The 27,608-nt window shown below is 48.5% G+C and overlaps 2 protein-coding genes across 16 annotated transcripts in view; one reads left to right on the top strand and one right to left on the bottom strand.

The window, feature by feature from the left end:
* Nucleotides 1-27,608, bottom strand: part of heca (hdc homolog, cell cycle regulator) — a 100,385-nt gene that overhangs the window by 51,122 nt on the left and 21,655 nt on the right. The window contains exons 1-3 of one of the 15 annotated variants that reach the window (XM_076539162.1): nucleotides 9,822-10,026; nucleotides 9,682-9,747; nucleotides 3,429-3,478 (exon numbers count right to left, since the gene is read on the bottom strand). The exons of 12 other annotated variants lie outside the window; for them this stretch is intronic. The gene's annotated coding sequence lies outside the window, so the exon portion shown is untranslated. Of the gene's footprint in view, nucleotides 1-3,428; nucleotides 3,479-9,681; nucleotides 9,748-9,821; nucleotides 10,027-27,608 lie in introns of those variants that run through there. 2 more of the 15 variants (XM_076539159.1, XM_076539160.1) reach the window with 2 other exon arrangements.
* Nucleotides 8,938-9,676, top strand: LOC100876746 (chymotrypsin inhibitor). The gene is made up of 3 exons (XM_003708607.3): nucleotides 8,938-9,093; nucleotides 9,280-9,389; nucleotides 9,459-9,676. The coding sequence occupies exons 1-3, from the start codon at nucleotides 9,042-9,044 to the stop codon at nucleotides 9,549-9,551; spliced, it is 255 nt and encodes an 84-aa protein (XP_003708655.1). The 5' UTR covers nucleotides 8,938-9,041; the 3' UTR covers nucleotides 9,552-9,676.

Genomic DNA, 27,608 nt, shown 5'->3' with positions numbered 1-27,608 from the left:
GGTCCCTTCCTCACGCCCGGTTACTTCGGCTAACGACATTCAAATTCCATTAGGGCAGCGCGATGTGCGGCTGACAACTTTCGGATTACAGATCGGCCCTCTCTTTCTCTCGGCCCCTCGACTCCGCGTTAAAAGAAAGAGCACCCTTGTCGAGATAATGGCGGCGAGAGAAAGCGCGGGGAGGGAGGGAGTGAAAAACACGCGAAGGGCCGAAGAAAACGAGGACGATTAAATCGCGAACAAGGACCGAGGTATTTAAACGAGTGCATCTACATTTTAAAATGTCTCATGGCTAAGATTTCGACGCGACGTCTTTCAAATTCTTCCGAGTCTCGCGAACACCGATGTTCGATCGAATCGACGAAGAAATCGACGAAGAAATCGACGAAGAAATCGACGAGTCCGTTCGCGTTCGCGCGATTCGAAATTGAAAGAAAACTAAACGAATACTCGAAAGGTAAATCGAAGGAAAGATAGAGCGCATAAAGGTAGATTCTGGTTGCCTCGACCTTGGCGGAGATTTATCTCTTCGATACTCCTCGGAAGAAACGTCCACGCTGAAAACGGTAAAAACCGATGACGGTAGGAGCGCGATCGGTGATCGAATAGCCGAATAAACGTATTCGTTAAAACGACGAAAATCCTTGAAAATTTAAAAGTTAACGACGAATGCTTATAGAGAACCAACTGTGCGCGTCGGTAGATTCACCATGAAACGAAAAAGTTTGGCCAGAATGATCGGTAAATGATTGGACCGACGATAATTGCAAGGTATCGCGAACGAACATTGGCCTTTTCTGAAATAACCGATGCTGTCGCGGCGTTTTCATTCGCACCGCGTCCCAGCCAGCTCCCATCCGCCACAACGGGAACGCCCATATTTGCATATAAATATAAGTAAAAAAGTGTATTTGCATTTAAATGTCCGACGTGGGGCCAGAGAGTTGTTCGGGCTCCCGGACGGAAAGTTCGACGACATCCGATAGAAGGTCGAAAGATACAAGGGCTGACTGGAACAAACCTAACGACGTCGACGAAAGGTAAACGAAGACGAGCGTTTGCCGATAACTCGGTAATTTTCTCGATCAATCAACGATCGAGACGCGAATTTTCAAAGTTCATAGTCGAGCGACTGGACCTTTCCTTTTATCGGGTAAAGTATGAGCGTGGTAGACGTTGAAATTACTTTTCCGATATCTGTTCCGAGAGTATTAGCGGCAGTCGTGTCGCTTTCTCTACGCTATCGATTCTCCTTTCGAAGTATCGAGCCTGCTTCCATTGTTAGTCATACACACGTGGTTCGACGCCCTGAAACGCGTCGCTCCGATTCTACGTAAAACAGTGTTCTTTCATTGGGCACGATGCGCAACAGCGCCAAGGAATTTTCTTCAAAATTCTCCAATTTTTCGGCACTTTTGAACGGTAGTATATGTCGAGAAGACGGTGATAACCATCGTTTCTCCGTTATCTCGTATGTCGATAGCAGGATTCGAGTTTCGAATAAGAGACTGTTACAAGACTTCCTCTCTCTCTCTCTCTCTCTCTCTCTCTCTCTCAAGAGAGAGGGAAAGAGACTCTCCGGACACGTTTACATCCTTCGAGGGCGTATTTTTCCGTTTCGCGTCTATAGAAATTGATGGAACTGTCGAGAGGAAGCGTATAAAGATCGACGAGATTCGAATTCTACGCGTCATTTGGGAGTCGTCTTGGGAACATCTTTCAGACAGAATACAAATTGTCGTCGATGAGACTATAGGCGTAACTAGAATCTTTTTTTGAAAAATAAACGAAAGATGTCGGTGCATCGCGCGGCGAGCACGATCGAGGTCTGTGAAAATTGGAAAAATTTCACAATCTGTAAATTTGATATTTCGTCGGGGCCCCGATGTAGTGTCGGGACGACGGATACGCGAAACTCACAGACACGTTTTCGTTTTTTCGTGAAGCGTATAATTTCGAGTGGGTGGCCTCGTTGCATTCTTGTCGCTTTAGCTTTCGAATTCAATCACGGAAATTGCCACAACGCGAACGAGACATTCCGGTTTGGCCAGTGAGTCGATGAATATCGAACCACGGTTACTTTTAATAAACTCGTTTTCCCGACGACGTACGTGTTGCGCATAGCAAACGAGTAGCACAATGTGTTCGCGCCTGTAATTTTACCGATATGTACCTTATCGGTTTAACGCGTTTTCACGGTTTGCAAAGGTTCCTTCTAAATGCGCGTAACACTATGCGCGAAACGAGCATAGAAAAAATGTAAGGTGTAAAAGGGGAAGAATCGAAATGTCTCGTTATCGGTAGGTGTACTTATTTCGTGCTCGTTTCGTTGTAATTCGCATCGGACCCGAGATAAAAGCTGGCTCAGCAAAGGGAAACACCATTCTCTCTGTCTCTCTCTTACTCTCTCGGGCTATCGCGGGATCCGCTCGATGGCGCGAGCTAGCTCGCGTTCATCGTCCCCTAGCGCGCGACGAGCGGAGTGCGACGCGCACTGCACACGGCAGACCTCGAAACAGCTTACATAAGCCCGTCGACTGAGACTTGGCTTTGCTACCTTGAAGTCGGTCGTTGTCTCCTGCAACCGCTGCATGCCGACGTCGTATGCATCGAACGTTCTTTACAGCCGACTGGCAATCAAGACTCGCAACAACGCTCACGGAAAAGAAGAGAGAGAGAGAGAGAGAGAGAGAGAGAGAGAAAGAAGTAAGGAGGGAAGCAGAGACAAGAGGGCGAACGGAACGAATAGATTTCAATTTCAACGTGGGAATGCGCCTCTTCTGCGCTGGTATTGATCCTCGCGGGACGGATAATAAATCGTTGATTCGAGGTTCGTGCGTTCCGAGGAGAACGTTACGAAGACGATACAGAGACGCGACGCCTTCGTCTCTCTCTCTCTCTCTCTCTTTTCCGCGCCTATTATTATTCCCGCGACGGATCTCGTGCCGACCGTTCGCCTAACGAACCAATCTCTCGACGATCGAGAACGTTCAACGACAAACAACGTTTGTTCGGTGCAAGGAATTTCGCGATCCCTATATCGTTCATAAATGTCTCGATCGAAAGAACGAATCGTCACCGAACGGAATTTAACGATGGAAAACATTTCTCGGCTGGAGTCGAACATCCGACAGATTGACACGAGACGAGCGAATTGTTTCGAGAAGTCTGATCGAAACGTCGAGACGACCTAATTTCAGGAGGGATAAACGTGACCAGGGATAGAAGCAACGCGTTTGCTCGTCCACCCTCGCGCAATCGATTCTAACGAGAGAGGCTTAGGACGGCCGATCAAGCTCGTATAAATCACCGCTCCTTCCCCACGGGGTGTTAAGGCGGACGGGAATGGTGTTTCCGATAAAAGTCACCGGGTCGTGAATCCCTTCCTCCTTCCCAACGATCGAAACATTATTTTCGCTAACGGATACCTCTACCGCCAACCTCTCCACGAATTAAATAGGATTGCCACTGGATTTACCTGCAACAGAAAACAGAGAGTCGTCGGGTCATTTCTAATGGGTCCAACGAGATTATCGTAATTTCATCGTATCCAATTAACGGGGTAGAGACCCTTTCTCGATCGATATACAGGAAAACGGGTAATAATAGATTTAACCCTCTCTGACGCGCAACGATCTAACGTCCGCTATTTGGTATTATTAACTCGAAAATAGCACGGCGTCCAACGAAAGAACGATTTATAGAAGCGTACAAAAGTCGTCCGATACGTCTACTTACTTTCTCCGAGCTGATAAAACGCTTATTATCGGTGCTACGCGGTGTTCGCCGCTCCGAACAGTCGGTAACTTTTCAATAAAGCACTTTGGGATCCGTGTTCGGTTAACGTATCTTGCTTATAACCGTAAAAGGAACAGCCAGCATACATAAAACTAATGGTAATAATAACGGACACAATAGCCAAACGTTCCAGCGTTGATTTACTTTTCACGCTTGGCTACGTGGTCGTAGAACGCCTACGACGGGTAAAGTGCTCGAGGGGGTCCTTTCTCGCGTGCGGCTTCGATGGTGCGTGAACGATATCGGCCGCGACGCGTCCGGAATCGACGATCGAAAGAGAACTCGCCTCGCGTTTCAGCGCGCGCGCGGCAATATTTTTATCGAAAATGTGGCACGCGTGTTGGCGGGCACACGCGATACCGAACGCGCCACAGGATAATTGGCAATTTCGATCCATTTGTCAAAGCGAACACCCGCTTCGAACCTGCCACCGTCTTTAGCTACTTGCAAACGAGCCAACGTGTCCCATAAATTGCTGCGAATTCCACCACCGCTTTCTCGCCTTCTCGCGTGTACGCGTCGAACACCGTAAATACTCGTCAACTGTCTTCCCCGACCACGAACGAACTCAAAGTCGCGATAAAAACAACGAGAAACGCGTTTGTTTCGTCTCCTCGAGACGGCTTTCACGCTCCACGGATCGCCGCGCGCCGCGCGCCGCACACACCGTTGTTCCGCTTGGCCGCGAATTACACGGCGGCATTGATTTTTTACGAGGATGGGAGAAAATCCCGGGTTAGACGTGCTAAGTAAACGCTTCGATCGAGATTATACGTTTGCATACAATTTACATAACCATGGGACGAGCGTATTTCGTCTCCTCGTCTTTTCCTCCGTTCTTTCCTATACACATGATACGATCACGAAAGCGAGAATTGTCGAATCGAAAGAATTTAGGAATCGTTGAAAATTAACGAGTAATTTTGCGGCGATTTTCCGATCGGGCTAAATTTTTCTCTCGATCTTCTACAAATATTTGCGAACGCCGTTCGCGAGAGCCCGAGAGAAAGGAAGGAATCGCCTTGCCCCACTTACGCGAACAAGAGGTCGACGATACGAACGTTAATTGGTGCCGGTTTATTTAAACGAAGCTCCGACAACGTCGACGCGCATACTTATTCGAATCGATGCGAACACCTTATCGTCGCGAAACGCGAATAAACAGGAATTTTGCATTTCACGCGGATTCCTTGTTTTATCGAAAACACTGCTCGCGAGGCTACGCTCCGTTTTCGTGTGTTCAAGCGGTTCCTCGGTTCGAACGAGCCTCGACTATTACGCGGACGAGTGGTTAAAACGTAAACGCAAAACGGTTGTCGCGTATTACCGCGTTAAGACCCGATAACGCAAAACTACCATTAGCCGCTATTGTTCTCCGTGTGCTCGTAATTGTCGAAAGCAACGAAAGGAATCGTGCCACGGCTTTAAAACGCGTTTATTAGACGATAAGATACGACAACTGGTAAGCGATTCGTTCCTGCCTGCTTATACTCGACCTATTGGGGCCGTTCTTTCGAATCGATTCGTGGAGGTTGTAAAACGCAATCTATTGATCTATTGAACATAGATCGTAAACAGCTGCTACACGAAAGGATAAGAGCGTCGCGTGAAACGTTTCGAATTCCGGATTTTAAAAGGAATTAACCCGTTCGAACTGACGCGAGAAACCGTACAAAGAGTATCTGACCTCCATTGTACACGCGGTTCGGCAAAAGAAAGGTTAGCAAAATCTGGCTATCCCTTCGACTCTCAGCCCCCTCGACATTCTCTCTCGCGGATACACCTGTTCGGATCGGCCGGAGACTCCTTTTCTTAGAAGCCGAGTCAGCCGGATTAACCCTTTTACCGGTCAAACACGCCACTCGGACGAATACCTTCGAACAAACGGACACCTCTCTATATACACCTCCACTAACACGGACACCTCCACGAACACGAGCACTGACAAACTAATATACGTGATTCTATAAGAAATTAAATTGACAACCTGCTAAACTTCTCTAACGATAACTCGTATAATCGATAACTTTCATTTGTAGTAATTAGGAAGTTCCAGTTCCGGCTAGGAGAAAAGAGAATAGAAGACAGAAACAGGGGAAAGGGTGATACTCGTGTCCGGCGAAACGAGTGTTTATTTCTCGAGAAGATGCCGGAAGTGGATTTTTTAGGCGCACGGTAATACGGCAATGGCACCAGCATCGAGCAACTCGGAAAGGGAAAAGGAAGTAGCAGCTGTTACCGAACGCTTTGCGAATTTCGCTGCGAGGTACATTTAAGGCTCTCTTTTTTCTTCTGCTTCCGTCGCGACTTTCCTCCTCTATTTCATTTTCTTTTCGACCCGCAAAAACGGGCCACGAGCGTCACTGGCCGAGTTCTTCACACGCCTCGTTAACGAAAAACCGGTCCTTTCCCTTACAGGTATGTGTACCTGCACCTTTCCTTAGTTTTTTAATCTCGATCGAAGAAACTGCTAAACTGTTCTATCAAAATTACATATCAAGAAAAGACGGATTTCCAAGAATCGCCGCGACTACTCTTCCACAGACGTTTGCCGGTAAGTCTGGGTCGCGTGAGCGCGATAAAACTGCAAGAATACGAGGACACTTTGGACGATGGTGCTCCAAGCTGCTGGAACCAGACTTTTTTACGCGACTCGTTCTCGACGAAGAAACCTCCGGGGGTTGTTCCGCCCTCTTCTGCGTGCCTCGCCGAAAAGAAAGAGATTCGTTCGAAGGGATGCAACGACGCGCGATGACGAATAGACGGATTTTGCTTCCTCGGCGTTTTCGATTTCTAACGATCGTTAGCGAACAATATCTACTCCGTTGCCGCGAGAACAGATTCCCATTCAGAGATAAGTTGCAACAGTCTATCCAAATGTTTGGAAATAATAAATTCTTCTCCGTGACAGGCGCAGGAACGACGATGAACGGGGGACGCAGACTTTACGGTGTTAAATCGTTATTTAAATCTCGCGTTTCCATACAACGCCAGCTAAGAAGGGTGTTTTTCTCGTGACTTAACGGGCTGGAAAGCGAAAAAAAGACGCGAAAGTTTTGTGTATCGCAAAAAAGTATAGCAGCTAATATTTCAATCGCGCTACATTAAATTCGTACGCGTTTTCTAACGCGATGGCCGCAAGGAAAGAATATCCGCCACTCTTTCTCGCGTTATTTTTCTTCGTCTTTTGAAATTCAGCCCAAGGCGACGCGCGATCGATTTGTTTTTCGTTGGAGCAACGCGTGTAAAACCGGGAAACGTGGCCCGTGAAAATAGAAATGAAATTGCTCGACGAAACGAAAGAGAATGTTTTTTTCTCGTTCTCTCTCTCGTCCTCGATCCCACAGCATATCGGTATACACGGTAAACGTTGTAAATACCGAGTAAACGAAATAACGTAGAATCGAGATCGTGCTGGCAAATTTCTTACGACTCACTCTACCTCTTCGCTGATTTGCTGCACGTATACGGCGGCCACGAACTACGTTAACGCGACTCGTCGATGGCACTCCAACACGATCGTCGGTGCTTTCCCAATTTTTCATGTCTCAGCGGAAAAGTTCTATTCGCGTTACTTCGGGACGGGGTTCGACAGCAAAAAAAAAGTAGATACCTTTTCGAACGGGAAATGCCTGTGCAAGAGGCTTTCAGGAGAGTGCAAATCCGTGGAGTATTTTTGAAGGAAGATCGACGCCTGCAGCGGTCGTCGAGAGTATCGCGAGAGGACGAGCTACGAACGGTGCTTCTCGATTTTTCCCGTTACCCGGTCGTGTTCGTTGAAAACGCGACAAAAGGAAAGGGGAGGGCGCGTCAAAGGAAGCAAAAGGACAATACTTGGCAGGGCGTTAATAAGCGTGCGGCTATACCGACGACATCGTCGGGACGCTTTGTTCGCGCAGCTATTATTCCCCATCTCGGAATAATCAGTCGCGTTTTGCCGAAAAACAGCTACACACGCGTAAGTAATCCCTCGGGATGTCGAGACATTTGGAGAACAAAGGCCGTTCGCGCCACGGATAAAGCGACTTAACTCGCGTGCGACACTGTCTGCTCGCGTAATTTGCCTCTAGGATGGTCGTACCGACGTTTCTCGATATGCGTAGCGAAACGCAGGAAATACATATATATTCGTACGTTCAACGATTGTAGGAACATTTCAGGAAGGAGAAAATAGAAACGCGCCCGCGAAGAACGACGATATCGTCGCGTGTTACTACGAACAAGAGAAAAAGATGGGACCTGGTGAAAAGGGCGCATTATGACCGATAAAATACCGTATTAAGTTTCCCTGCCAGCAAGCTCCATCCTAGAAACAGACGCACCTGCCACTCGTTCGTCCTCGACCCCGGACCTCTTTCTGCCCCCCCGAGCATCAGGGATAGTAGAATGGGATTGTTTCTCCCCGTAACTACTATCTCGTATTTTCTACTTCGTTCTCGTTCCTTCTCTTCGCGTTGGTCACGAATTTCATCTCTCCGGAGAATAGACAAGCGTATCCGATAGCCGCTTATTGGAACCACCGAAGAGGTATTTCCCTCTTTCGCCGTCCGAACGAACGATTCTTCGTTAAGAAGATTACCCATCGACCCCAACAACCCGACCTCGATATCGTCGCGAAGAGGACGCGCGGTCACTAACCACTAATATTTCGATCTACGAACAACGCGATGCAACTTTGTAACTTCTTTTCCGTTGATCGATCGTGCCACTGGAATCAACGTTTTTCTCCAACGATACAAAAGAAAACTGAAGAGCGTAAAAGAAATTGCTCTGAACGATTCCAACAGCTTTTATTCGTCGTCGATCGTATACGCATAAAATTATCCCCTCCGACTGGCAATTATTCGAAGAAGAAAAGTCGAACGGTAAACGAATGAATTTACACAAGGTAATTACTCGTTATCTGCGACCTTAAAACGTATCAAGCGCCACGAGTAGCGCGCCCAAAGAATAGCTACAATGTCGGTTAGCGATCAAAATAAAAGCGTATTCTACACACCGACAATACGTTTCGACAATGCAAGTTAATTAGGCGTGTCACATTCTCCGAGTATTTGCATAAATTATTATCTTTCCTTTGTGACTTCTCTTGTTATCGGTAGACGTTATCTTTCGAGAAATAACAAAAGTTTTCAAAGTTACGTAAAACCGTGTGGTATAAAAACCGATGACATCGAGAGGTTCGGTACCATACGATCACGAAACTTCGAAAGGAAGAAGAAAGTATCGAAATAAAATTGATCATGTCTCGATACGTCGTATTGTTGGTGCTCCTTGCCGTTGCATACGCTGCTGGTAAGTATTTCTATTTATATGTACACGCGAAATTAAGTTATTGTTTAAACCGATTACCTGAATCGTGTTATCTTAACAAGTGAAAATATTTGTTTTCAAAGTTTTCAAATCAACGATGATCGTTTTAGTGACGAACAGGGTTACTCGTGATTTCAACTATGTACTAATGCAATTTTACCTTTACAGCACAGAACTCAACCGAGTGCGCTGTGAACCAGGTGTGGAACATTTGCGGAAGTCTTTGCGAACCAACTTGCGATAACCCACATCCTATCCGCTTCTTGTGCCCAGCTATTGTACGTTTTTTACTTTCTAAACGATCACCATGGATTTTTCACTTCGTAAAATAAACTTGTCTGTTTTAGCAATGTACTCCTAGCTTCACGGGTGGATGCAGGTGCCAAAAAGGTTACGTACGAAACAGCGCCAAAGCCTGCGTCGCGCTCGAAGATTGTTAACTCTAAAAGACGCGTCTGTAATTGTAACTTGAGAATTTTTCGGGTGACGCGCACACTTCCAGCCCTCTTAGATGTAGACGATGTACCGATTACAAAAGAAATAAATAAATTGTTTGCAAAGTAAACTTACATTCTCCGTTACTCGATACGTAATACCTACGTATACCGCGATGGAAACTGCAATAGAATGCGAAAGCTAAATGCAATGAAAGACGTAACGAAGAAAATTGTATAAAAGAAAAAAAGCTACGTATCAACGATCTAACTCACAAGTTATTCCTGCGAAGAATCGAGTTTGAAAAGGCAGTTTCTTCCTCGGGCGACAGCCAAGCACCAAGAAGAGAAGAGATTCGACTGTTCGTCGCGACTTAAAACCACTAAATAACGTTCCAGTATTCCCTGCTTACATAACGCATGATTTTTCCTCCTATTGCCTGACCAATATATGTTGTTTGGTCGAACAATAGCTTGATTAATACCGACACGTAAGCTGTCGCGAAGGAGCGAAGGAAATAATGACGTGGACCAAATACTATGCGCAGCAAAGTGCTCTCTTTTTCCTTTTATATGCCGATTTCGTTTAAGGTACGGCTGAAGTTTCCTTTAATTACGAACTTTATTAAACTTCGCGTTTGCATCGAACAGAAATATAATTCCAAGTAATTCATTTTTTATCCGAATCGACGCGATAAGTATACGCATAGAATATTCCAATAGCCGAATAGTATCGCAAAACTATCGAGAGTACACAGCTTGAAAAATTTCAACTCCCAGCCAGATAAATTCGAAGCGCTTACCTCTCTCCTGTTTTCCATTCGCGAAGAAAACTCGATCAGCGAGAAAAGCGAAAATAGAGCTCGAAGGGGGGTGGTCCATGACGAGGGCCACCGATCGAAGAGGAAACAATTTGCTCGTCCGAAGAGAGAGATTTCAGGGGTCAGCGAGAATACAAGGAGACGAAGCTTGGGCCGAAAATCCCCGTTCTTCCGAATAGAATCACGGGAAAAGGAACACGTATATGACTGGTCCTCGGTCGAGTATCCTCGTTTCTCGAGTATTTATGAGATTCCTCCGACTCCGACCCAGTCGCAACGCGCGAGCGTGAGCACCCGGAGGGTGGCGGAATCAGTTTGGTAGCCGAGCCAGAAACCGTGTGCGTTCGTACGTTCGTTCGTTCGTTCGTTCGCTCGCTCGCTCGTTCATTCGTTCGTTCGTTCGTGCTACAAAAGACGTGACCTGCACGACTGAGAAATTGCCTGAAAGCTCGCGTCGCACGTTCTTCGAACGAGGAAATCCAACAAGGGGATGAATCCCTTTGAAGCTGTCGATACCCGCCGAGGAGGGAAACGAGAAAAGGGAGACAGTCGAATCCCTTACGTTCGCTTTTCCATCCGTCACACGAGCGTCGCTTTCCTCTTTACTCCCTGATATTTCTTCGCGAAAATACCCATCGTTCTTTTCCGTCGCGAAGTCGCGGCACAACAATCCACCGACCAGTCTTTCCGCGAGCATTAGCAGCTGTCGAATCGGATCAAGAACGTTACACCGTTGCGACCTGAAATCTCCGAACAGAAACGAGTACCGTGCTCCCTTCCCTTCTTTGTCGGTCGACAATGAGACGACGACGACGAAGACGACGATTCTGCCCTGTTTCTCTCTGTCTTCCAAGAAAGAATAAAACGTAAGAAAAAGTTGGGCGAAACCATTTACCGATACGGCGAATGAAAAAAAGCAAAATTACGCCTACGATCGAAAATTAATCCTCGTTCGTTGGGCGTGGGTCGACGGAGTAGGAAAAGGACAGCCGGTTGTTGGCGTTAACGAGACACGCCGGTAACGAGCTCTGCAAAAAACGAGAGGGACACGATCCGTGAGATCATCAATGAACAAGAATTTCCGGGAAATACGCGGCACGTTTGACCACCGCGTTCACGTTTCCACCCCGATGCGATATCGGAGGACGATGGCCATCGATACCGAAAATAACCTCCGGACGATTTCGATGCGATTTCACAGGCAGAGGAAATCTCCAGAGAACGTGTCAGGTTGCGTAACGCCATCGAGCCGTGAGCGATCGACGCGAATATTTCGCGACGGAGAAACGGAGGCAAAAAAAAGAGAATATATTTGTTCTCTGTTCAAGAAGCGACGAACGAAAAAAGATCGGATTCGTTTTCGAGTTTTCCTGCGGGCAACGCAGAAGGAACCGGAGAACTTTGGCGTCTCGTTTATTACGCAACCAGACGTACGAGGTTCTTCCTCGCTCTCCTCGATGGCTCTCCTTCTCGCGCGTACCCTGGCTCGCGGCAAACAACTTACATAATACCGTATATTTATCCGCCGCTACGAGTTTACTGCACTACCGACACCGTTCTCTTCATCGCGAGATTCCGTCAGACTCGAAAAAGCTTACCTTCGAAATAAATACATAGAAGCCGCTTCGTAATTCCGAGGATGCGAAGACACGATTCTCGCGTGAAAAATGTATTCGTTTCTCGAAAAGTCTCGAAACAATTTGCTGACCAAAGCAGCCGAAGAACGAAGCATTCCGATAGCGATAAGTTTATTTGACGAAGGAAAAATTGTAACCGTCTTATCGTCAGCCACGACCTCGCACACGTTCAGCTGTATTCGAAGCACGCGAGAAGACGCGAGCCGAGAGATAGCCGTTAATCCAAAGAGAAACGAGAATAGAGGCGTGGTGGTAAACATCGTCGATGTTGGACGCGATAGTTCCTAACCTAGGCCAAGAAAAACTCGACTTAAGGCTGTTGACTCGTTTAACGCGCCTATACACGAAACGGATAACGTGCTAAAAGGCACACGGACCGAACGCTGGCGAGATATCGTACTCGTCAATTGATTTGTCTTGCGCGGCCACGGAACGGCCAATTTTATTCCGCGCGAAAGACTCGTTATCCAATTCGACTAACAAGAAGGAGGACGACTTAACCGCCCGCCTCCGATTTTAACGAGCTTCCGACTGCACGCTTGGCTGATACCAAAACCGAGTCGAAATCTGTTGTCTAGTTTCATTTCGACTAGTTTGTTTTTCTGTAATAGGGAAAAAATGTTCGTATAAATAATACGTAGAATACGTGTAAATGCCCAGAAAGACCGAAAGACCGAAAGCCCGAAAACCTGTTGATCGACCCGATGAAACGCGTACACGCGGAATACGCGTTATTTCGCGCATTAAATTATCGGTGTAACAACGCGATAAAATCGTATCGAACCGTTTCTACTATCTCGTTAGGCATAATCTGATAACTCGATCGATTTGTATTTTCGTCCGTAACTTTGAATATAAAGCGCAGAACTTGGTTTGTGGGATATTTGTGCGGTTAAATCGCAGAAAGCAGGACGATCGAGATCGGTGGAGCACATCGATGGATGGGGGCTACGACGTGCTACGACGAGGATAAAGTATCGCGTGCGTGTCGCGACCCAATAGCTCGTTTCTGACTTCGTGATTCATCGGGATGTGCAGTCGAGAAGCACGGCTCGCGTAGCGACTTTATTGCACGAGCAACTTCGCGAGACGGTCGTTAAGCGAAACGGATAAGGTGATACGGCGCAGAGAACGTTAATCGCGAAGCGATACGCGTGGGCTTCGTTGCGTGACGTTGACGACTATGGTTGACGAGAGAGCCAGTGGAATAACGTAACCTCGTCAGACGGAATTACACTAACCTAACACAAAAAAGAAACCAGTATACGGTCGACCGGCCGTATACGTGCCACGTAGCTCGAGATCGAACGAACAAACATGTTTACCGGGAACGCGTTCATCGGCGAGCGTATTTGTCGTGACACAGATACGCGGGAGCTCGCGCTTTTTACGGATCACTACGCTTCTGGGTTACTGTGAACCGTGAACTTTAAACCGCGAGATATGACGCCGCCTTTTTCGTCGCACGATCGTCAATCGCTTTTGAACCGGATCGCGATAAAAGGATCTACAAGCCGAGCTGAACGACGAGTATAGAATGCTTTTACAGGAAAATATAGGTAAAAAATATAGATAGTTCGACGATCGTTTCCTCGCGGCCGACCTTAACTTGTCTCGATAAGAATCAACGAAATCGATAAATGGGAAGGATCGACCCACGGAAAATTCCAGCGTTTCGTCGCGTCTTCTTCGTTTACGTGCTCGTCCATGCTCGTCGCAGCATGGAAAACGTAAGTGTTCGAGGTAATCGTGCGATATAAGAGATAAGGAAAAGACCGCAAATAGATTGTCTGGTCACTAATTGGGACGTATGCGAGTACGCTGCGATATCGGCTTTATTGGACACGCTCGAGGCTCGGTAAAACCGTAAGCAGAAAGCGTAGGCACACGCGCAACGATGAACGAACCGTGTATCTGTGTAAGTTGGCGCGCGTGCTAGTTGGCTGACGCGTAAGAATAGAGCCTAGAGTAAATAGCTCCGGCGAGGAGAAGCGAGGAGAGGCGAGGCGATATTACTAACCTAGCCCAACGTTACGCTACACGACACGTTGCCGAGCCGAGCCGACCCTGACGCAAAAGTAGCAACGCCAGTCGCGAGCAGCGGTCGTTGACTGATTATTTTATGCAAGTGCACCGCGCGCGTTGTCCACCGATTTCTTCCCGCTTCGTCTCGCCGACAAGCAACGCCTCGATTCGCTATCCTTCTCGGGAACGAACGCGTAGCCTTCGAACTACGAGTACCTTATTTTCGTTGCAACCTACTTATTGCCTTTCTATTTACGAATCTACAAATTTTCGCATTCTCAACTTCGACGTTTTCAAAATAGCGATGTCGAAATAGTGGTGCGCGCGACTCTGCACTCCGACACCGTGTGTCTTTATAAAGGCACGCTTTTCGAACAGCCGCAACGCGCACGATCGACCACAACTAACGATTCTATTGTTCCGACGAACGCGGAAAACAATGCCAGGTATTACGGAACTTCTTTTCCGGCTATTAAATTCTTTTTTCAATCGCGTGCCGTACCTGCCTCGACCTATGGCCAACTGCGAAAAAAAATAAACGAGAAGAGGTCTCGAGACTCGTGGGAAGATCGAAAGCCTTAATCGCGAATATCGCGGACACGCGCCGATACACGTACTTTCGATACTTGTTGCGCTTTCGTTTTCAAGTTCCACGAATGGTGACGCGCTTCGAGCACGCCCACGAGCACCTTTTTGGCCCGCTCCGAAACGGATATTCTAATTCGGGAAGCGTACGCTCCGAACACGTCCCCGGCATACGCTAGAAAGCCGTTGCACTTCTCGCTAATTTATTCTCGCGAGACGAGCAGCGGCACGATTCCTTTGCCAATCTCGTTATTCTCTCGCGCGCTGCTCGGAACATTAACGAACCATTCGAACGCATACTGCTTCGCTATACTTTCCCATCTTCCAAAATCGGTCATTCGATACCTGACAGCTTAATAGCGAGTTCGTCTTCCAGCGAACGGCCAACCGCGTCTGTCGACAACTTGTAAAACTATGCAAATACGGAAGAGATTTTGACGGCCGTCTCCAAATTCGAAATGACCCTAAAGAGAAACTACGGTGCATAGAAACTCGAATTCGTCGGACAGTTTAATTCTCACCGGTGGTAAACGAATGATGTTTTCTCGGGCGATTAACGAGCCGAGAATTTCAGTGTCTCGCGCGTTCATTCAAAGTTCGAGAGCAAGACTGGTTGCGAAATCGTGCGTTAACTCGAAACCTCCGATTGGACGTTTCGCAAAGCTTCTTGGCAAACGACACGGAGACGTGATTCGCGTCACGTTCAACTGACCTGCGACAATGTTTCCGCGTCGACCGCGCGATTCTAAAATACGCACGGCTGTGTCCTTCCCGTCCCGCTCCGTCCCGCTCCGCCCCGCTGCAACCCGCTCCGCCGTCACTCGTACGGTCGCGTCGCGACGCGCGCTGCGTGAGAACGCGTCACGTTGCGCGAGTCAGCGCGATATCCGGCCGGCCGTTGACGAAGGAATCGCGAAAAGCTTTACGTAATTCGAAAACGGGTCTCGTTCGCGAACAGTTAAAAGAACGTTTGGCGACTGTAACGCAAAAACACGCGAATTCGATTTTTCATGGCAAACATTTCGTTGAAAAGAAATTCCTTTTATTTAACGTAATCGAAAAACGACGCTAACTCCGCGTACTATATCTTTGGAATCTCGAAAGGATCAAAGTTCTCTACCAGCCTTCGAGCTTTGTTATTCTGAAACGCAACGTTTCCTCGCACGGATCAATCGCGTTCTTGCGGATATCGAAGGAAGAAATATAGAAACGGAAAACACGATTGCCCCCCAGCCATTCTCTTTCGCTTTCCGAACTAAAACATCGATGGGCAAAATGGGGCAAAATGAGGAAAAATCGTAAAAAGTATAACCGCATTCGTCGTGCGTTTAAACGCGTCGATTCGATTCGGGAGTAATCTTTGTAGTACGCGCGAGGGATGAAATTTGCGATTTCTCAGATAACCCATAATATCTAAAAGTACTGGTCGCGATCGTTCAATGCTTCATCACCGTCACAGTAATTTACGCGCAAAGTAGCCTGGTCGTCTGGTTTCGCCGTAAAATCTAGTTGCTCCGCGTGGCTGTAGGCTACTACCCTTTCGACTTGCTCGCAAACACCGGAGCTCGATTAAAAGCGAGCTTCTTACGAGAACGAAAGACAAAGATGCACGCCCTCACGGCCGTGCAATTATCTTCGAGCGGATATCGAACTCGTCCGTACGACTTGCCCGTACAAAAGCGCCGATTATTATCGTCCTGCTCGATGTACACACAACGAAAGACCGCACCAACAGAATATCTCTCGATATCGGGCCAGGATCTAGCGCGCTTATAACGTACGAGCTGATCGCCAACCGGACAGAGCGTATTTTATTTGCACAGCCTCTATACATATACCGGTACACGCTTTAAAGCCGGATTTCTTGCTGCCGGTACACGCTGTCCAGGATCTCCCTCGCGGTCGTTCGTTACAGATTACGCGCGGCTCGATGAATTTTAATCGAACGATTTTGCCTCCTCGTCTGACGGCCGCATCGAGACTCGCGTGATCCACTTTTAGCGACAAGGTGGTCTTCGAGAAACATCGCTCGATAAAGGCGACGTCGCGCGAGAAACGCGGAAGTTCATAGACAATAAACCCGAGTCTATGCCGGGTACAAAGTCGTCGGATAATGGAAATTTATGTGGGTCGTATACGCGCTACACGGGGACGGAGAGATATCCAATAGCGATCCGAGATCGAAGTTAAGATCTAATCGATAGGCTCGAAGAAACGTCGCGAGCCTCTCCTCGTAAATCTACGCTTTTACCTGGAGAATTCTCTGTCGAGAAGCTGCGAAGAAATAACGCTTTATTCCGCCTCGCGAATAATCCTAACGAGACGAATCGATCTCTTCTCGAATACCGAAAAGTAGTCGATTTTTAGATCCGGTTAATACGAAATTCTGGGAAATTTCTCAAAAAATTCTTCAAATTTTAAACCTTTGGTTTAGAGCGATCCGCGCGAACGTGATTTATTTACAACTAGAAGTTCGGCGATAATGGCTCTCCGAATAGACGGGAAACGCGCGCATTCCAAAGCGTATCGAGCTTGAAAGGACGAGAGACGCAGGTGAAAGAGTAAAACCCGTATCCTCTCGAGACACGAAGACGAACATTTTAATATGACAGAATCCTCTTACCCTGCCCTCCCTCCTTCCTCTCTCTCTCCCCTTCTCTATAAAAAGTTTAATATACCGGTGTTGTCCTGCAACCCCCTCGCTCTTGCACCCTCTTTTTCAGCGACCGCCTTCTCTCCGTTCTCCACGGGGACGTTGACTGTCCTCGAGGAGAAGAACGGGGATGTGCAGAGGGTGGGGTAGATGCGGTGCTTAAACCTTGAAAACTTTCCGAGGACGGCAATAAGCCATCTCGATGATCCCACCCCTTCGGTAAGCTCCCTATAAATCTTCATTATAGTATGCCAGCAAGTCGCGCGATAGGCGGCATAGAACCGGACGAGATCGGATAAAGTCAACCGAGAGAAGAAATTGCTTCGCGTTGCCGATGATAGATCGGGAGAACGCGGGAATTCGGCGAAGTAGATGCGCGACGGAACACCGAGAACGGCGATACGGGCTGGACGAAAGGGTGAAGAACGTCTTCTCGTTCGACGGTCTGGCAACGAACGCGAGCGAAGCGAATCGAAACGTCGAGACGAAGAGCGGAGCGACGCGTCGTCCCGTAACTTGGACGCAAAGCCTAAATCCAGTCGAGGATGAGATTTCGCGGTGGGGCCCGAAGGAAAAGCGGCAAAAACGCATCTCTTGTCTCCCTTTTTTACCTTACCTCGCGTACTCGTTGCCAACTTGGCATCCGAACTTCGAGTTACGTAACCTCGTAGAACGAAATCCCGACACTGCTGACGTAGTCCGAAAAGGAACGCGCGATTCGTCTGTAAAACGAACATTACGATTCGACAAGCTGTTTCGTGTAGAGGTAAGAAATCGTGTAACGAAATGGTGATATTAACGATAGTTTCGAAAATGCGTATAAAAGAAAAGAGGAAATAATATGGAGAAATCGTTCGAGTACGCGCGTTATAAGAGTAGTAGAGGCTACAAGACAACAGAGAATAGTCGTTTGCGGCAGCATTTCTCGACTCGCGCCGAAGGGCCGCCGGGTAATCAACTCCTCAAACAGGGATTGCCGAAGCTAATCTACCTTGTCTCGTCAGGGACGAGCTGCAGGACGCGCGAGAAACACGTAGAAGGCGGAGACGCGAAACATCCCCTTGCAGCGTTCGATCGAACACACCCTGTCGAGGACACATCGACGGGCGATTGGAACGTCGCGTCACGCGTCGGCATTCCGAATCAACAATTTTTATTCCGGCCGTGAATCTTCGTGTTTCGATCGTTGCCACGGTAATCCCCGTTATTCGCGGGTCGTTCGGTGCAAAGTACACGCGCGTTACGACCTCGATGATCGCGTCCCAACGACTCCGTCTTTTGAAGGCTTCACCCTTCGACCACCACCCTTGAACCGCGCGAAAGAAATGTTTGCGCGAGAAGGGTGCCGGAGGGAGTCGACGCTCTTTGGCGCGAAAATTTGCCCCAGGTTTCTTCCCGACCGGTGGTCGAACACCGTAAAAGGGAGAACCATCAGGGCAGGAGACAACGTCGCGGGTCTGCGACTCATACATCAAGTTAATGCGTGGTTGACGTCCCGCAGCCGTGCGCCGCAACACTCCCTCGGTACACGCCGACGACGAACCAACCAACAGACAGAGCCTGTTCGTCGTACACAATGGCTTCCGGTTCTCTGGAGAGAAAGGAAGAGAGACGGAGAGAGAGAAATCCAAGCGGCACGGCGCGACGTCAGAGTACGAGCTCCGTTCTCTGGCCGGTCGCGTTTTGCCGTGACGGAGAAGGAGAGAGTCCACACACCCGGTAGCGATCGAGCCAAGGGGTAGATGGAACATTGTGCCCTAATCACGCTATTGTCTGGCCGTTGATAGTTGACAGTACGCCTGCAGCTCGCGTCGAGCATGACGAAAAGGAAGAAAAGGACGAAGACCGTCGTTAAGCAGCAAGGAACCAAGGGGTTGCCTGATTTTCGGCCGGACTCGGTGCCGTCCCGGTTTCTCGACAAAGGGGTAAAATTGCTTCGGAGGGCTGCGTCTCTGATTACGACGCTCTTCTTCGTGAAAAGGTAACCAACTAGGAGGACCGGAACACGACGCGGCCTACGATTAAAAGGAAATTCGAAACTCGCCGATGAAAAGCGAACACCGCAGCAGAGAGTCGTAGGGGAGAATGCGACAGTCGTCGACTCGGCTCGAGAATTTGCTTGACCGTTTCCTTCGTAACGCGCTAAATTGACCGACTCCGCGAACGCGTCTCCCGAAAGAACAAAGGCTGTCCAAACGATCGAATCCTTAACTCCGTAGCGACGTCGAGGAAAATCGAATTATCTGTCTCGCGAACACCCTTTCTTCACCAGGCATTGCGGCGTCTATTCTCGATCGCGTTACCCGGTTCGAACAAGACGAAAGACGTTCGAATTGGTCGTTCGCGTCGACGGAGGTCTTAAATTTTCTCCGTTATCGGCGCTTACTCTCCCTTGCCACGGGGATAACTTCAAAGAGACTCTTCCTTCCTTCTCCCTCCGGCGAGACGGTACGTCGCAATCCCGTACGTTCAGGCGCGTCAAAGGTTACCCCGTCTCCGGTTTCTTTCGAACCGAGCGGCAATGGCGAGTCGACGGTTCGATCTCGACCGAGTTCCAGCGCGATTCCCCTCGGCTCCGCTCTTTCCACTCTTCGAAATGGGTTATGAGGACCTGGCAATCCTATGGCACAAGGGTGTCGCTCGCTGCGGCAGTAAGGAAAGAAGCGAGAGAGACGAGGCGCATCAGGGGACGAGAGTAGAGGGAGGTTGATACTACGATGCAGAACGAGTGGGGTGGTGATGGTGCAGCGAAAGGGGGTGGACGAGATCCGGTGGCGTCTCCCGTCGCCCGGATGTCTGCCTCGCGCTGGATCATCGGGGAAAGTTGGCGACGTCAGCGGAGTCAAGGCCGCGGAACGTTGCAGCGCCGTCGCAGCCGATGCTCCAGACCTTAGCCCCTTCTTCTCCTCTTCTTCTTCGACCCTCCACCTCCTCCTCGTCCTTCCGACCTTTTTCCTAGCTTTTCACGCGCGCACACAACCGCGAGTCGTATCTTCGAGGAACGAGCCACCCCACCAGCCACCCCCGTTCCATCGTGTTCTGCTAGGGATCAGCCTGGCCCGGAGGGGTTGGAAGGGGTAGGCCGTGTCTGTGCTGCAGCGACGGTCGATAGAATTGTCTGCGCACATGCGCAGCCAAACGCTCGTCAGCTGCGCCATTGATTCCCACCTGCACCCCTCGCGTCCCTGCGTAGACTTAAAGCGGACAGGGCGGAATAAAGGTCGCTAATTTGCGTAACTCCGTGTCGCGTCGCGTCGCGTCGCGTCGCGATCGTTTCGACGAGTAACAGAGACTTTCCGGCTGAACGCGACCGTACAACCGGACGAGATCCTTCGAACGACCTACGTCGTACTCACCCCCTTCGATCCCCCGATTCTCGTCGAAAGATGTTTCTTTCGGGGATGGTCGAGGGTGACCTCCTTCGCTTCGAGAGCCGATCGTGATTCGCGATTTCTTCGCGGACGCGGAATCGTCGTCGCACGGAAAGACGTACACGCGACGTAAGCTTCGAAACGAGAGGGAATCGTTTGGTCGCGTAACGAAGTATGTCTCTACCGCGAGAAGGGAGAATCTGTTTGGTTGTAGTTTCGAGCATCGAAAATATAACGAGGCTCGCGATTAACCCCAGTGACGTACGCTTTTCGAGATTTACGAGAGTCCGATTTTCACGTGATTTTCACGTGTTTTTCGAGGATCAACGCGATACCGTAGCTATAACCCCTCTCTTCGTTGGCTTCCAACGTACATCATCAACGAGTATCTAGCCTCCTTCCCCTCTGAAACTCTAAAAGTTCTCCAATGGGATCCCCCCTTCTGCACGAACATCGAGCGGCTAACCTCTTGATCCCTAACGGGCAACGGACTAAGTCCTGAACGGTACCTCCAGGAGTTATAACGAGCTCCCCTAACGGTGTTTTTTCTTCACGCTCGCTGATCTGTCATCGAGATTTTGCGAAAGTTTCGTGGCGGTCAACTTTCCACGAATCGAGAGGAAAAAGAAAAGAAATCGGAACGCTCTTATTATGCGAAGTAAATCGACTCGGGTATAAGGCAAGTACACAACGCGGACGAGTATTCTGTTTCATTCGTTGTCCCCCAACGGAGACCAGACCAGAGGGTTTTGGCATTCCGATGCCGTTCTCGGCCATCAACTTGCCAGGGGTTGCGGCTAATGTCGTTGATATTCAAGACTCAAAGTGGCAGGGGTTGCGTTAATGTCGTCGAGGGTTCGCTGTCCGAGGCGGCGACTTTGTAATCCGTTCGTGTATTCGATGTCTGGATCCGTCGCAGGAGCGTCGGAGGAGCGCGAATAGCGTCGGGAGGATTGTCGTGCCACGATCCTCGCGGATAATCGAAAGGGTTAGCCGTACAACCGTTCCACAGATCCTTAAGATGGGTCGAACCCGAATCCCTTAACGTCCCCGCTAGCCCGACGAAAAATTACTCCGCGTCTCTCTTTCTGTTACTCTCCCAAACCCATTCATTCCCTTTCCTTTCTCCGGACGTCGCGATATCTCGTTGATAAACGTGTTCGGAGACTTAGTAGGAGTTTAGGCGCAACTTTTCACTCGCGTATCTTTGCCCTTCCGCGAACAAACTTGCCCTCTGGTTGAAAGTTAACGAACGTGGAAAAGAGCGATTAGCTTATCTTTTAAATCTACGTAACTCGTTTCGACGTTTCGACGAAAAAATTATTAGAAAATTATTCGTTGCATCGCCCCTGAGACCTTGGAAATCGTAAATTTATCCGTTCCTGGCTGCTTCCAATATCGACCATGGCATCTACCCCACCACCCCACTTTGCCGCTGCTGCGAACCTACCACCCGCACCAACTTCACCTTGTCGCATCAACGTTTGCCCTTGATACTTGCCCGCTACCGACGATTACGAGACCGAAGAACCTCGCTATTTTGCACTACGCTCGCTTCGACTTTCAATCGCATCTCCGGAAATTAAGATTCGCAACATAGTTAGAATCTAATTTCGCGAGCGTCGATAATTTAAGCGTCGGTACAGCTCTCGCCCCGAAAGGGACGAATATCGACTTCTGCAAATACGAGCGAACCTGGAGACACTGGATTCATCCCTTCCTCTTAATCGACTATCTCTGACACTCGAAGGCAAGAGAACGTCTGGGGGTGGACTTTAATAGAATGCCATTCTCCGTATCCGAACAACGCGCGATCTAGATCGGTTAAACTTCCGAACCGATTTTCTGTCTCATAATACGCGTCTACTACTTGATAATCGATCGCGCGCGATCAAAATTTAAGGAAAAGTCGATTTGTCGGTAGAGGTGGTGATTTTTTGGTGGTGACTGCGTGCGTAGAATCGTTGTAGCAGCTTGTCCGGCTACCGTATCGTGGGAACGTTTATCGGAACAGGCTTTTCTCTCGCAGACAACGTGGCCATAGAGTGACGAGGGGGAAAACAGGGCTTAGGTTCGTTTACGGGACGTTATATTGACCTCCCGCAGGCAAATTTCGTCGTTCTAAGCCATAAACGTTCTTACCGGCCGTCTATCGGCCAAAATAATAGTGTAATAAATCTAGCAAGTTTTCGCGGGTTGCCGTCATTCTCGTGAAACGAAGTCTCGCTTCACCGGATCCCCTAAATGGGGAACACGACTTGTCTTGCTCGATATCGAACGATCAATCTATTCCCGCTGCCATGGGCAATTGCGTTTGCAGTTAATAATTCAACCGGTCTGGCGTTAATGAAACTCTAACAACGGGGCTGGCGAATTATGCTTTACCCGAATGATCCTGCACCAACCGTAGTCTTTTTCTTATTTTTTACGCTTTCTTCGTTCGTCGTTATTTTACCGTGGTTTTCCTTTCGTTTTCCCGTCGTTACCTATGTCGAGAAAAGGAAAAACGATCCAGAGAACGCGGTAAACGTCTGGCAGAGTATATTATACGGTATCTTAGGAAATTCGGAGATTCGGGGTGGCAATCGAAGCGGCGACGGTGCAAAAACACGAGACGGCGAATCGATTCAGCTCGGAGAAGAAGCAAATCACCGGGCGTTACGTCGTCTGCTGTTCCAACTATACATCTGTCTATCGGTATCCTTCGACCGACTCCCGCGGGTTTTTCCTGAGGGACGGGTTGCAGACGACGATGCAAGAAAAGACCGACGGGTACCGGACGACGGCTCGAACAAAGATACCGGAACAAAAGGGAAAGAAGAAAGTGACGGACGGGAAAGGAAAGAGAGGGAAAGTAATACGAGAGGTTGGCCGAGAGAAGCGTGGTCGTTCATCGATAATTACTTGGAATACCGACGCGGACCGAATGAACGTGGAAACCCGAAACGAGGGTGTAACCAAGGGAGAACACGACGCGATTATCCGAAAATGAGTGAACACGTAGATCGATCTAATTTTATCCTCGTCGTTGGTCCGGTCCTATCGAGAATCTGTAAAACCGGACATCGATGACCCTCCGGACAGCAAACGTGCTAAACAAATCGATAAAATATCGCAGGATATTCGAAAACGGATTTAGCAAAGCACCCGGAACAACCGGCCGAGGAGCGAAAACCCAACAAATTGAGTTCTATCGAGCAGACACGGCCAACGAGTTCACCGAACGAAGACCATTCCACTAAACAGGAAACGCTATTACGTAATCGAATAGCTTCCTTCTACTGTCTCTTAGTACTTCTCTTTCACTCCCCTTGAACGACGAACGAATCTGCGATTCGTAACACGAAAAACAATCGCGACGATCATCGAGAACGATCCAGCAATTCGAAGAAGGGGAACATCGAAGAAGCCAACGTCTCGGCAGATCGTTCCTATTTCCATAACGGGATTTTATTTCCATTTTCTCGGCTGCTGGCCTGTACCACGAAAATAGAAGGTGCAGAAGCGGACGTGAAAAAATAAAAAAAGAAAAAGAAACGGAGAATTTATGCGTCGCCACGCACGGAAAGACGAGGAAGGGAGAATATACTACTTGGTCGTTGATCCCTAGCGACCTAACCAATTCGTTCGAACTCTTCGATATAATCGGTTAGAAAGACGAATACAATAAGGTATTTTATCGACGTTTATCGACGTTTATCGGCGATGGAAAATCGTAAAGGCCGTGGAGCAACTGCTATTAAATTGTCGCGCATCGCGTTTCCACGGGCGTAATCGATTTCATCTGGAATCGGAGATACATTAATAGCTTTCTCTTCGTACGTGATGTAACCAACAGCAACCGCGAGAAGAAAATTGAAAAGTCGCGATCAGAGAGAACGAGGATCCTTGTTGGCAGCATCGTGTATCGACTTCGACCGACCGATCAAATATCCCAAGGCGTTCGTTGGAACGCAACGCGAACGATTTTGTAACGCTCCGAAGCGAGTTCGCGTTCGCACGGTTCGATTTCTCGATTTTTCTCGATTTTTCGCGTTTTTCGTGTTTTTCGTGTTTCCGAGCAGCAGGGTCGTCGTCGTCGCTTACCTTCCTCTAACATCGGAACAACGAGCGACGTTCCTAGTCGGTGAAATTTAATTAAACCGCAGAATGGAGAAAGCGGTGACGCGTAAACGCTGAAATTAACATTTTTCCCGACTGCTCGCGCGGAAACTTGAAATGACCACCCTTCGCCGCTCGGCGTTAGCGGATGTTTCCGTGCTAAGGGGGTTGCGAATTAATCGACGTGTCTGGGAAAGGAACCCCGATTTTCACGGAAAACCTGTTACACCGGTTGGCTGGCGCTCGGTAAAATTACATTTACAATTACAAAACTCTGGCTACTTCGGTACATGTTATCGCGATTCGTTACGCGGTATCGGCAAAAACAATGAAATTTAACGAATTCGATTCGAGCAAATAATTGAAAATAAATACGTAATCTTATTACGTAAGAAAATGAATAACAGGAATAATCGAGATCGAAAGAGAAACGCTCGTTTCGACGAGTGCGCGTTCAAGTAGGTATTTTCTGCGAGTATCGTTGTTCGAGCAGATCTACCCCTCGAGTCAATTACTATTTGTCGGCGGTACGAGAGAAAGCTTTTCCCTGCCACGCATCTCGCGGAAAGCAATTATTGGAAGAAATAATTAGCAGAAGGTTTTGTTCGTGGCCCAGTGGCACAGAATCGTTGCCGCTTGAAAGGGACCTAATGAAAAGAGCCTGGAAGAGGAGAGAGACCGTTAAGCCGGTCGGTGGTCAGATCGAGAGAAAGGGAGGTTTTTCCGTTTAAGGAAGAAGGAAGAAAGCCGGTCGGGCGAGAACAGGGAAACCCGTAAAAGGCGGGTTTCATCGAAGCAGCCGATATAATGCGTCCGCGAAAACGGAAGCGCCATCCATGCCATAGCCATTACTTTCGTCCACGTTCTTTTTCATTCCCTGACTAGTCTACTCTTGGCCCCTCAACTGGCCCCGTTGACCAGAGTATTCGTCAGGTTTCTTTATGCTCGTGGTCCGGACCGAGGGTTCAACGGGAACACGACCACCGTAGGAAGAGCCTCGCCGATTATAACGCGGCGATGACTAACCCTCCTTTTGCTTACTACCCGCCACATCTTCGAACTACATATTTGTCGAAACGAACAAAAGAACCAATACCGAAAGAGTACGGGCGCTTTCGTTGCTACGCTTATCGCGTTAAGTACGAGAAACCGAATCGCGACCGTCGTTTTAGTAAATTGCGCCACCAGAGATGCATCGTCGCGTTAAAGAAAACGTTGCCTTAATAGAGTCGGAGATCGGAGAGTAAAAGAACTGATAAATCGGCGTTTCCAGCTGCAATTTGTTCGCTGGTTGGCCCCTACGGCTGAAAAACGATCAAAGTGCAGCGTGTACGCGACGACCGTTCGAATAGCGCGTCGAGAAGTTGCATTTCGTTCGTTTATTAGATTGATGGCCGAGCGAGAGGCAGGAGGAAATCGTTCGTAACTCTGTTGGAAGACTTCTCGTTGCTCGACGCGTTCGTAACGAGCCGACGAGAATCGAGAGAAAGTACCTCGTGGTCTTATCGCGGACGAAATTCGATTTTTAAACGACGCCAACTACACGTAGAGCAGCGATTCTTTCGAGTTTTTCTTAACGCGAGCCGTGTAAACAAACACCGTACAGCCGGTTTACGCACCGCGTCAAGTTTACGGCTAAAAATAGTTCTCTGTTCGTGACGTGGGGGCGAGAAAAGCATGGGGCTATCTTGCATCGATCCGGTTGAGGTAGGTTCTGGTCTCGAGGGAGCCACGAGGACTTATCCCAGTTTAGGGAAAAATGTCAAGGTTCGCTTTACGCGAACGTTCCTCTTTCGGAAGAGAAATTAATCACCGTCGCTTTATCTCGTCGACGTATCCTTAATCGTCTAACGGCCTTTTCTCCTATCGATCGCTTCTTCGCCTATCCGAGCGAACGTTTCGAAAAACCGATAGAAATTTTCTTGTATCCCAAAATATTGAAACTTTACGCGATTGGCTTCGCCGTAAAAAACGATAGCTGAACGAGAAAGAAAGCGCAATTACTTCTCCGTTGAAACGTTACTTCTCCGCGCTCGTTCTCGGTCGGTCGGTCGCTCGCGAGTAACCGACCAGTGAATTGCGCGGGTTGCGCAACAGGAAGGCGAACGTTTAAGCTAATGACCTTTAATGCAAAGCTCCATTGTGTGTGCCGCGCGAGTCGGCTCTGGAACGAGGGTTAACGCACAAAATGTACACCCATCAGGGAACAAAAAGGGTGGAAAAAAAAATATGAAAATAGACCGAGAGGTAGAGAGAACGCACCCCTTTGAACGAGAGGACGATTCGTTTTTTCGTCGCGACAGTTTCCAACCTAAACATCGTACACGCTCGGTCTTGATAACGGGTTCGCTTAAGAAAAATTTTTACACGTATTTTCCTATAAATCGGCAACTTTTAATCAAAGGTCCAATCAGTTTACGCGTTTTCCCTACGACGTCTACAATATCCAGGAAAATGAACTTTGTTTCGTCGAGGTTATTCTTCCGTAGAGTATCCGGTAAATCCAAGAGGGTAAATCAAGTGAAAAGCCTGTAATCGATGCGGTAACGTCCACGTTTTCGTTTCGGAATACGAAAAGCGGAGCTCGCGGAATTAATAAGAATCGACGCGTCGTTTCGGCCGACGTTGCTTTGCCGAGATTAAACGAGATATTGGCTTCGATAGCGTATCGGTGCTGCGAACCTGCTCTCGAGCTTTCTCGTAAGCGAGCGAATTTCCAGCACGGCCGTTGCAAGAACCGTGTGTTATTCCTAAGATAGTTTCCAAGTAATATAATCCCGACTCACTCGGGTAGCCCGTTGCTGCCGGCGTTGATTAAATTCGAAGGTAGTAGGAAACGATGGACGCGGAAGTTTGGGAGTTTCTCGCCA

This window comes from Megachile rotundata, chromosome 13 (genome assembly GCF_050947335.1).
Source record: "Megachile rotundata isolate GNS110a chromosome 13, iyMegRotu1, whole genome shotgun sequence".
Classification (NCBI taxonomy): Eukaryota; Metazoa; Arthropoda; class Insecta; order Hymenoptera; family Megachilidae; genus Megachile; species Megachile rotundata.
The sequence above is the reverse complement of the archived record's forward strand: the minus strand, read 5'-3'. Positions and strand labels throughout refer to the sequence as shown.